Below are 12,609 nucleotides of genomic sequence, written 5' to 3'. Positions count from 1 at the left end.
TCCTGATTGGCGAATTACATTTCTACGTTACGCTGTCGGTAGAGTCCGCAAGCTGGCGTAATGTTAGTTGTTGTGTTGCCTGAAATCTCCAAAAGTAATTGCATTTCAAACGAGAAAAATATACATTAGGTATTGGAAATATATTACATTGGAAATATATATACATTAGATATTAATAGTATATTAGGTGTTGGAAAGAGAGAGAAAGAAAAGGCTCTAAATGCAAAAAGTGCTAGCAACGAGAACAAGCTTGTCACGACACGTATTAGCACGTTTAAATACGAAATTAAAAGAAGATAAGTAAGATAATTAATCGGAGATGATTTTGACGATTCTTTTGTACGCGTACTAAAGTTTTTACTCTTCGCAATCGCTATTTTTTTTCTTGTTAACTTACACTCGCCTTTAGTCGAGTGTAGAAGGTGCAATTAAAATGATCATCCTGCGATTGGCTCGTTCTTTCGATCGTTTTAAAAATCGCAGTTTCGCGCCTTGATAAGATTTCCCGAACAGTATTGGAACGGATTGTCTTCAATATTATTTATATGACATTATCAGGATATATAATCACTTTTTATTAATATTACATAATATTTCAGGAATATTATTTGATATTAAATAATATTATAGCGCTGATAGGGATCAGGATCAGGATATGAATCCATCCAAACTTAACATGATGAATAGCGCATTTTGCATTTTAATCCATTGGAATCTATTTGAAACCAGAACTCTAAAACGCGAACGCAGCTAAATTAAAATAAATTGCAATTTTCAATTCATTTTAATTTATTTTTGTTTGCTGGATAAAACGCAGTTTACATTGTACGTACGCAATGTAGATTACATTTTACGCGTAAATACCCAATCTCGAAACTAATCGTTAAGAGCAACCTTCAATAACAGATGGATTCAATAACAGAAATATGCGCGTTCGCGTTTAATTTTTCGCGGTTCGTCGTTCCACGCGTTCGTGACGGCGGCGGTAGCGGCGGCCATTTGCCGCAAGTCGCCGAGGCGCGGCGGAACTTGCCGAGTCACGTGACGTCGTGATACGTTCATTCGTAAACCGTTGGCCGCCAGCCGAAATTACGACGCCAAGTTAGTAGCGTGCTTAGTTTCATTCATGAACGTCAGGAACGCGGCCATAATACTCCTGTAATCTGTATTGTGTATATACACCGGGCTGGTACACCGTACGCCGCGTCGTTGCGTTAGTGCTGCTGCCGATGTGCGTGCGCCTCACCTTCGTACACGTGATTCCCGCTTTCCGTCGCGTTTTTGCATGGTGTTTCCCGTGCGCGACCATACCACCGGCTGGAAGTTATCAGCGATAAACCCACGGGACACCAGCTAGCGACGAGACAGGTGAGCGAGGAGTAAAAACGCGGCAATTTTTGTAGCGCCCTGACGACGCCGCTCCGCGTTCGGTCGAAATCTTTCTCTCTTTCTCTCGTCGACGGCACGGCGCGTTGGCTATGTGTCATTGACGAGCGTTCGAAGCTTTTCGGAGCGGTGGAAGACTTTTGGAGCTGCATCCGTGACGTTTATCTTCGCTCCGCTCAACTCCGCTTATGAATGTATCATAAAGAGCGGAATTTCTCGGCCGGCGGCGGGGTCGGCTTTTGATTCGGGTTGTGTTCCGATTAGAGCTGGTTCTAGAGCTTATTTATGCATCTCTGCGGGCGTCGTCGCCGTCGTCGTCGTCGATTACGCCAACTTCGCTCGGAGCAAACTTCGCTCCGTGAATGTCGAGTTAGAAAAAAGTTTCGCGTCGGAATAGATCGCGCGGGTGGTTCTCGTGATTTTCGGCGCAGCCTCGTCGAATTCTCGTGCGCCTTCTCGTATCGCGTACACCGTATGCTTCGAGATTCTAAAAATAAAAGCGTCTTCCCCTCTTTCTGTTTTTAAATATTCGCCGTCGTTATGTGCGATTATAATACGTAGGAAAAACACTTGGAAAATATATAAGGTGGTGAAATGGAAATTTACCGTCGCTTTTATTAGATTTGTCATTCCGAATTGGTATCCAATTGGTATATCTATAGATAATTTCTTTAATAATAAATAGCACATTAAACCGATATGTGAATAATACAAGAAATAAGAAGAAGTGCCATTTTTCGATTGAAACGGATCTCTTTGTGCTTAATAATATTTTTATTTTAATTATTAAATATTTTTAACTATTAATTATTGTATTATATACTATTTATTATTTTTTATATATAATTTGATACACTATTTTTAATAGTATACACTAATACTATTATACTTCTACACCCCCCAAAAAATTATATTAAATTTGTTTTAAGTTGAAGTGAAAATACTTTTGAGAAAAAGGAAATTTATTTGATTTGAAGAAATGACGTTATTAGTCTTTGCTAAAGTAAATAAATTATTTGTTTAAATTAAACAAACGATTTTTTAATTCAAAGAAATTGGCAGAAATGTAAAAAAATAATTTGTTCTGATTTTACAAACATTTCTTTCACTAAAAATAAAATTTGTGTTGCACATTCAAACTATTAAAAAAAATTTTTTTTAATAAAAGAAGCAACCAAAAAATTTCTTCAAGTCAAAGAAATTTTTCCTTGATCGTATAGCATTGTATAAATTTTTTTGATTCAAACAACTTTTTTTATTTGAAGAAACTTTTCTCTAAGTGTAAATACTATTATTATTGATAGTTTATTTTATACTATTAATTAATTATTATATATTATTAATTATTTTTCAGTAAACTGCATCTCGCTGAATTTAGAAATAATAACTCAAATTAATTAGATTGTCGGATTTAATATAAGCATTTTAAAAACTGAGAAAAATTATTTCTAGATTCAGTTTAGATGACTGCACCTGATAATTATGGGGGCACGCAATTTATAGAACCAAAAAATGTATTTAATATTTAATAGAAAAATATTACGCACGAAGATTCGCTTCGAAAATCGAAAAATGATACTTCTTCTATTAATTTCTTTAATTGCATCTCTTTCCCATTAAAAAGAAAATACACGACTAGTTCAGTTTAAAAAAAAGTATTAAAAAGATGTGTAAAGTGCAAAAACTGCAACAGTTTAATTTTGACAACCGTGATTTTCCTGCAGACGCAAGCTATGTAAAATTATCGGAAAATCGATGATTGTTATAAATAACTGTCGTTAAGATTGTCCTGTCTCTGGTTTTCAGGATATTAATCTTAATAAAAATAAGAGAAAAATCAAACGTTGCGTTAAATTTTCGTCGATTTTGGAAAAAAAAAGAAGTAATACATAACGCGTTGGGTGCGAAGTTTTACTTCGCACCCAACGCGTTATGTATTACCTCGCGAGAAAAAAGAATGTATCTTGCGATCATTCCTGCGACTACGAAATAGAAAAGATTTGTACGCTGAAATAATTTTATCGCGAAATAACAATGAAATACCGTCTTTGATAACGGGAAGGCAGGCAATATGTCGCCCGCTGTATGCGAGGTTATCATTATACAAAGGGTCAATTTAGAATATAGCTAAAGACCAGCTGGACAAGAAAATTTTTTGCTATTAGACTCGGAAGATCGTCACATGACGTAGAATCATGATAGGAAATGTAAATCGCAACGACGGCAATTTGAAATTTTTAACAAAAGACTTATCCTGCCTCGACTCTCTCCTACACGCCTACGAATTTACTGTCCAATGTTTTATAAGTCAACTTGGCAGCCGTTAGATAAATTCAATTGGGGTTCAATTGATTGTTCGGCCTTTCCTAGCTTCTAAAAGTTCACTTTAGTTATTACGGCATAACCTTATATGTTTATAAATGCGTTTATCGTTATTTGAAAGCGTCCTTTATCGCCGGTAATAAAAATGATTTAAAATAATGTAAAATCTCCATAAAGGAGGAGAAAAAGAAAAGAATGCGATGGCTTGCATCAGATGGCGGGAGGTTTTTGCAGAATTTCTCGGGTCTCGAAATGGCGTGGCAACGTCGCGACTTGTCTCCTTTTATCTCACCATTCCTGCCTCTCCTTCTCTCTTCTCTCTTCATCCTTTTCATGTTCCCTTCCTTTTTCTTGCCGTTTTCGTTTTACCGAGACGACGAACGATGACAAAGAGGGAGAGCGCTTCGTAAGAAATGACACGAAGACACGACGCTTGACTGACCCGAAACAGGAGCGATGTTCTTCGATAAAAGACCTGAAGGTTCGACCTTTCCTACAAGTTCCTAAAATGTCCAGAAATCGATATTTATGGGATACCAACAAGTAGGATTCAGGCAGACGGATTCGATATAGCGATTTGTGATCATAGCGATCATAGCGATCCTACGCGCATAATTTTCCAAAAATGCAAAGCTGCGAGTAATTTAATGAAGTCCACAAGCTGCATTTCGAAGTTTTCGTACAATATTTTTATATAACAAAAATTTTCTGTCGATATGAAAACCGAGACACAATTTTTAATGTTAATCGTTTGGCTTATTGTTTTCTGTCGAACTTAATCTGGGCCTAATTCGCGAGTGGATGGTAGAGGAGTCTACTTGCGATCCGTCCAAAACCAACGATGATTCATAATTTGTTTCTCGGTGGGCCATTAACGATGTTGAGTTTGGCATACGGGCGCGTATACGCGCTGGATACAACGTAAAAAGTTCGTCTGCCCGCATGTAGAAACCCAGTAACAGCCTCTTAAGAGATATTACGTTACATTCAATCAGATTGAGACAATAGACACTCCACTTTTGCGATAAACGGGTTACTTCGGACACGTATTTAATATAATCTGTCGCGTTGTTTGAGCATTCGAGAGTATTGTATCGTCGTTAAAGTTAAAACGCATAACGTTACCATGTACTAAAATGCACGTACTTCAATAATTCAATTGATAATGAATTGAATTGTCGCTTTCAAGTAACGTTATAAGAAACAAAGTATCGCAATAATTAAAGCAAACTTGCGGAGAAAAGGCCGAAAAAAAGAAACTTATTACGTTTTATCCTGATAAAATACATTAACCAATACCAGTTTCTTAGGTATACAGGGTGAATCACTAAAGTTGTTGGAAGCTATTATTTTTAATAGCTTTAATAAGCGAAGCATGAAATTTTTTTATTAATTATTTAATATTAAATTTGACAACATCACATAAAGTTAATTCTTTTTAGATAAAGTAATTTCAAGATCGAAAGATCATCTTTTTTTAATAGAATTACATGATTTTTTAATAGAATATGATTCTTATAATTATTCTGCATATCAAAATATTAAGGTAAATATATTTAAAATAATTAATACTTTACGAGATAATTTATATATTATTCTGACATATTTTGACATAAAATATAAAATATTTTGTAAGCTATTAAATAATTTTACTTTAAGATCTTTTAAAGTAATGAGATGAATCAATTAGTGTATACAAAAAAAATCTGTAGTTGCTTTTCAAAAGAATTATGCACGTAATACCTTTAATAATTTACTCTATACAATGAAGTGAAATATACATACAGTAAGTGCTACATTTATTTTCTCGTAGCCACAAAAATTCAAGTATTGTAGTGAATGCGCCGTTACACAATAATACTTGGATATAGAATTAGCACCTTGCGGTCACGCTACATCGAGAGCGAATAGACTGGGACAAAGTACGACATTTTACCTTCCTTATCGAGTAATCTTTACTTTTAACTTTTTTGTCCGGTCGGAGATTTCGAAGAGCAGGTAGTCACAAAAATTTTAGACATTCTTGAACGCGCTGTACTTCACACAAAGAAAAATATATCTACAAAAAAAAAATTCTGGGAAAATTAAACTCTGCATTATCTCCGGGTTATTTAAAGTGGATGTTACGTCAGAGAATTTTTTTCACAGTTTCAGTAAAAAAAGATAAAATCTGATTAAGAAACATATTATCGAATTTAAATAAGCATATTTACTTACTGGTTTTGAAAATCTGCTTTCAACTAGTTATTTATCTGAGCACTTGATTCTTCTGATAACGAGCAAATATAATCGCTAGATTAATGATATCGTGCGCAAGTAGAAAAAGCGAACAAATTAAATAAATATAAAATAAAAATATTATGCGGAAGTTAAAGTTGACTTTATCCGCGAGTTATATGGAATGAAAAAAGTTTGTATAATATTATGTTATTATATTATAAAAATATTGTCATTAAAATAATAAACGTAGAGTAATATTGCGGTTTGAATTCAAGATATCGATGAAATGAGCCGCCTCTTTGAATGCATTATTACAATAATAATTGATTGCTCTAATTAATCAAATAACATATCACGTAACGTTCCCCTTCATTAATATAGTGTTATCGGCTGTCTTGCATGTATTCGCGCATTTATTCTTTTCGGAACTTAGAAATGGGAATTATTAATATTTCAGCGATAATATTGTCTGACATCTGTTTCCTTTATTTCATCGTTATTCGATAAACAATTTCTGGGAATATACACGATATCTTTCGCTATGCCGTAGATAAATATCTGGACGATAATGAAATATACCCAACAAATTGTTACAATTCTGCGTAAATCTCCAACGACGCGCAATCATATCAAACGTGGGTCTTTACGCGCAATAAAGAGGAGAATTTCAAAGCTAATCTTAACTTTCTCATGATAATCGAAATGTTTGCTTGGATATTCACGTCGCGGGGTGCCAGATATGAGAGACTTGATGACTTATCATTTTTCTCTAATCTAAGTCCAACAGAACTTGCCACGTTACTTCTGCTAAATTATTTCACCAAAGGACATTATCTTTGTAAAAATGTCAATCACTGTCGCGCGATACGGATCAACCGATGATTACAAGATTTTTTACAGTAAATAAGCTAATCTGCTTTAATTAGCTTTCTTTTTATCGCCGTCGAATTTCACGGCTGGGGTGCTGATAACTCGCGAGATAAGGCCTATCAGTTTGTTAAGCAATTATTTTATGTTTAGTTGAGTACATATCGCTAAGTTGTTGAAAGTGCCACTATTTGTTTATAAGTTTCATTAGAAAGCAATTAAATTCATATCTTCTTTTTTTTTAGAACTGTATGCGTTGTAGTAATAAACCGTAACAAGAGTAATCGTCGTATAAAAAAAAATTATGCTTGTAAACAACGGTAGAGTATAATTATAAACCAGTGCATTAATAATCTGAAAGTGTATTTGTTAGCCGTATCATCTTTTTGGTACGAATGATAAGCCGGACTGATAATTTAGACAGAAATGATTTATTCGACGTCGCGGAAAGTACCTGCTTTAAAGACGCTCCGTGTTTCATCGTCAGTGCATTTTGAAACTTCTTGTAGACGCATTTTAGCTGCGTGTAAAGGGTCGTGAGAGTCGAGGTAGCCCAAGTTTTCCGTCTACCATCTGGCGGCTGGGGTTCCAGCCAGAGTAACCTGATCTTCGTCGCCACAGATTCGAATACCTCTTGCGCTTCACATCGCCCCGTCCGAAACAATAGCGTCCTTCCAATTAACATACAAATTTAACTTCTTTATTAAATCTTTAAGCTTTAAGTAACATCCAGTACAATAGATCGAAACCTCTATTACAATAAAATCGTCTAATTAATAAAAATAAATCATCATTTCACGCGAAAATTTAAAAAAATTTTTAAGTCTCACACACACACACACACACAGGGAATAGGTGAAATAATTTCACACTTTATTTTATCACTTAAAATATTTATTATCTGTTAGATTATTAATTTAACAACTACAATCAAAGTCTAGAGATTTTATCGTTAAAACTGATTAAATTTGCGACCACATTCTGTCTTTAATATAGAAAGATAAAAGCGGTATTGTTGCAGTCTGCAATTTTTAAATTTTATTTGCACTAGTCTTAATTATAATTTGAGTAATAAAAAAACATAGCAAACTATATGGCACTGAATAATAATTTTTTCGAAATGTAAAATAAAATTATTTAAAAATCATTTATTTAAATTAAAATTGAAATCGGAATAATTAAGGTGAAAAGTAAGGTGAAAAAATATAATTACTGTTTGTTAAAACACACTCGTTTTATATTGTCGCGGCTCGTTCTCTGCCGGACGATATCGACCGCGTACCTAAAAGCGGACTATTTAGCGGTTGATAAATAAATGTATCCCGCGTACCAGAATATCGTGCCAAGCCGGCAAAGTCGGTATAAAATTATAATTGGGACGTGTCATGTGATCCAGGCAAAGAACCACGCAAGCTCGAAAATTTAATCCATGTTTCTTCTTGCGTGCATCCACTCACGCGATAATTTGGATAATAATTACATATCGCTTTTTTGTTGTACCACCTTGCGTTTAAGTAATTAATAGCCAATTTTCTTTACAGTCAAGATGGACATGGAATCCCTGTACGACTACGACGAGGAACAGGACTTCTACGATGAAAGTCCTGGAACCAGAAAGAGCGGCTATCCCATCGACCATAGATCCATAAAGGTAAATCAATATTTCGGTTAATAATACATAATAGCATAATGAACTTAACTAATAGTATAACAATATTAGCAATAGACTATGTATTTTGTTTCATACATGTACACACGGCGGTCATTAATGCCTATCCATCTGAACTTAGTGTTGGTTACGTTTCGGATTTTCTATAATGTATTACGTAACATGTACTATATCGGAATGAAAATGCTACTAACTTCAGGCGGATAGGCTATTAACATAATTACTAAATATTTCATTATAAAATCAAACATTTAATTGAAATTATTCACAAAACTTGACTATTATTACTAAGCTCTTTATTACACTGTCAGTACTGACAGTCTATAGTTCACATTACGTATACTATAAATTATCAGTATTGATGGGAATATCGAAGTTATATCAAAATCAATTTTTATATACTTCTTAAATATTAATACTCTAATAATCTATAGTTATCTGTTTTTGTATTTTATCCCCATAATTGAGTTTCATACTAAATTAGTTATTATACGAAATAATATTTGTACACTGAGAAAAGATGCTGTAATATTACTAATTAAAATTAGTAGTCTGAATCAATTAAACATCGATTTAACAGATGTCGAATTGATTCAACTAAATTTGATTCATTCAACTATATTTGTTATTGTCTTTACTTTAATCTTTTTGTCTCATTAATATAGTTATTGAATTAACAAAATATTTCCAATTAGACTGATGGTGTTCATTCAAAAGCATTTTTTTTCTGTCTAAGATAATGCTAAACTATTATGGGCTGGTAACTTAGATTGGCATCTCTTTTAAATCGAAAGATCTTTTGTCGATTCTATACGAAAGAAATTCAAACTCTGTCGAATAATTGACCAAGCAATGGCAATCGCGTGAGACGCGCCACGGATATTCCTCGCTCTCGACAACGTTGGCAAGCGGAGAGCGCGTTGGCCGAGCCGGTGATTGTGCGAGTGCCACTAACAATTCGTTCCTTGTCGCTCTCCGCCTTCGTTTTATGAATGAACGTAGAACCGGCACTCGGTTCCCCTCCTGTTCTCCACCCCGCTATCCTCCTCCCCACGCGCCCTCAGTGGCTTCAGCCTTCATCTCTCTGTCACCGATTGACCCTCGTCCGTCTCGCCTCTGCTCTCTGCCTTCGTCATCTCTTTCTCTTTCACTCTTCTCCGCGCCTCTCCTCCTCTTTTCTCTCTCCGGCTCTCCGTCCATCGCTCAGCGAAGCCGAACGCGTCTGGTCGCCGCTGATTCGTACGTTGCGAAGCAGCGAACAACAGTCGCGTCGAGACTCGAGACTCTCGGTCTCTTCCAGTCTCTTCGCCCGATTGACTCCTCGAGAAGATCGCAGCGCTTTGAAAAACGTAGCCTTTCTCTGTAAAAACTTGCTGTAACTGTTCGACTGTGTTTGAAATATCAGGTTTTTCTTACAATTTATAAATAAAAATTCTATCAAAGAGCTAAGCTTTTTTTATACGGAAAGATCAGAAAAAAAGTACTTTAACAATAAGATTACGTATATTAACTTATAATCGCATTTTTTCATGTCTTATAAAGTGTGTACGTTAATAATTTTATTTAAAAGAATTTTTCTTTTGATCTCGTAATTTGATCTCTCATCTTTCGATCCATTCAATTTTTCGAGGTATTTTTTAAATAAAATTTGTAACTTTCAGCACATGGGAAGTGTAATATATAAAATTATCAATATTTTTTGTGTTTTTTGTGTTTTTTGTGTTTTACAGTCGAAATGATTACGCAGATTTGATTGTGAATTATTCGTGAACAATTTTATGCACGCTAGTTTGATTGTTCTTGACGCGACGTTATTGTATAATAAATATTCTATTAAATTTTTGATACGATTAAATCGATAGAGTAATTTGATTTGCGCGATCAAGATAGAAAATAGAGAGAGAGAAAATTTTACGTATTTATTCTACGACATTCTCGTCACAAAATTGGAACCTTTGACTTTCAAAGTTCTTTTTTTGATATTTTTCAAGCTTTCGTACAAAAGTTAGCTCTTACGTGCCGCATGCATTACTACAAATATTAATCGAACGTAATCGCTCAAGTTACTTCTCGCTTTATTTTAGAAATCACGCTGAATCGGTTGAAACTCGTTTAAACAAAATTAACTTTAACCAATAGTTGTAAAAGGTTCGTAGTTGAAGTAAAATTGTTTAACGCAACCGCTGAACGAAACAAAAAGAGCTAATGGGAGACCGAGGGAGCGATATCATTCCGAAAATCGAACAGAGCATTTGAATCGTTCGATCGTAGAAACGAAGAAATGCGTGTGTATCAGTTTGAGAGAAACGAAACGTGGAGAGGCGTCGTGCGCGGGAGGAAATGCGACGCTTAGGGGAGGAGAAAGGGAAACCTAAGCCGCCAGAAATAGCATCCCTTCCCGCATCACGCAGTCAGACCTTCTGCATGCGCCTCTGGTCGTTCTAGTCGCATGCACCGTTGGTCGCCTTGCCTACGTCATGCATTTGCTCGGCTCGCCACGGCGATGCGGCAACTCGGTCGTCCTACACACCATTCTCGTTCTTTGCTTTTTTTTTCCCCCCTTGTACCTTCCATGTGCACGGCAAACGCGGCAAAGCCGTAACGTAGTTTCAGTTCGCGTCACTTTGGATCTTCCATCTTGCTGCATGTTTTATACTCATATTTCACTTTTATTCCGTACAGGGAAAGGACGGGAGGCACGACTGTTCCAGTTTCTCCCGTGTATTTCGCGATGTCTCGCGTATTTTTACTTTTTCCCATCTATTAAGCATCGAGCGCTATTATTGCATCGCCTTTCATCGTTCGTTATAATATTTTTGTTACGCGCTACCCACGTGGCTCATGCGCCTCGCAGCTAGTGCATTCGCGTCCCACGCCTTCCATTCTTGGCCTTCTATCCGTTCTTTGCTTTCTGCGTGCGTATAGCAGCAGAGAGATATAAAGGGACTATATAATTTTCGTTCTATTTAACGCATTATGTGTAAAACGCTGCGACGCAGCGTGTCACTCTGGAGAACTGCAGTTAACTCTCGTTGTATCTCCTCTTTTCGCTCCACGCTATTTCGACGCCGAGGGGAAATTCACAGCCGGCATTGGTGTACAAAATTTCGGCAGTGGACTGCCGAAAAAAGTAAGCAGTGACCTATAATATTGACGGCATTGTCGTCAGTGGTTGGGGAGTGGTGAGCTCACTTCAGAGTCGGTTTTTCGATCATGGGGTTGAGCACAAAAATTTTTGAATACTTCGGGAAAGCTTTAGAATTCTTGTGCAGGCATTGGCGTATGATAATGGGCACGCGGTAGTGTTCATAATTGCATGGCATTGCCTTAATTTTAATATAGGATCGACGGCATTGTAGGCATTGACTAACAATAAGCATTGTCGGCAGTGTACAAAAATGTCGGCAGTGTTTTACAGCAATGCCAAAAATCGGCATTGGTGTACAAAATTTTGGGTTGTGAATTCCCCCTCGTTCGACGCTCATTTTTCGCTGCAACGACGGTGATTTTTTTTTTTTTCACTCGACCTCATCTATGCTACGTCATTTTACGCTTTCACCTTCGAATATTTTCTCCGTTCACATCGCCGAATGGGCGATACAAAAGGTGACGTTAAACGTCGTACGTCCCGATAATTAATACACGTGCTGCTCGAATTATCATTTTTTTTCTGATTTTACCTTTTATTTTTCACCCTGTGCAATCTTTTAGCGCTTAAAGTAGACTAGTTAGGATTGTTTTAACGACGGGGTTGCCTGGCTGATTTAACGGCTGAAAACTTAGCCATCGATCTCGAATTAAGTGTGGGCGCGGTTCATCCGCTTCCTTCGTTGCATGCACGCTGCATATATTTCTACAAATATTGTTACGCATTCTCGACTCGTTTTAAAGTGAACCTTACGCAAATATACTCAATTAACATGTTTGCTTCGCAAATTAATTATTTGAATGTATAATCAATAATTACGAAACATATCCTTCTATTATTCGATTCGAAATTTATGTCAAATTTGTTTCCTATCGCGTCATTAAATATCAAATTATCGACAAATTATTGGCAAATGCTGTTAAATAGTATTATATTATATGCAATAGTCTAGAAATTATTATCGCGGCCTGATATAGATGCACTTCATTCTCTATCA

At 36.0% G+C, this 12,609-nt stretch overlaps 1 protein-coding gene across 4 annotated transcripts in view; it reads left to right on the top strand.

Moving 5' to 3' along the window:
• Positions 1–12,609, top strand: part of LOC105199657 (ETS-like protein pointed) — a 133,295-nt gene that overhangs the window by 11,444 nt on the left and 109,242 nt on the right. For 2 of the 4 annotated variants that reach the window (XM_026134613.2, XM_026134610.2), the window contains exons 1-2: positions 1,094–1,368; positions 8,337–8,446. In XM_026134613.2, coding sequence (XP_025990398.1) covers positions 8,342–8,446 — 105 coding nt within the window. In that variant the 5' untranslated portion in view covers positions 1,094–1,368; positions 8,337–8,341. Of the gene's footprint in view, positions 1–107; positions 130–1,093; positions 1,369–8,336; positions 8,447–12,609 lie in introns of those variants that run through there. The other 2 variants (XM_039452786.1, XM_026134611.2) reach the window with 2 other exon arrangements.

This window comes from Solenopsis invicta, chromosome 8, assembly GCF_016802725.1.
Source record: "Solenopsis invicta isolate M01_SB chromosome 8, UNIL_Sinv_3.0, whole genome shotgun sequence".
Classification (NCBI taxonomy): domain Eukaryota; kingdom Metazoa; phylum Arthropoda; class Insecta; order Hymenoptera; family Formicidae; genus Solenopsis; species Solenopsis invicta.
This window is presented reverse-complemented; position numbering and strand designations above follow the sequence as displayed.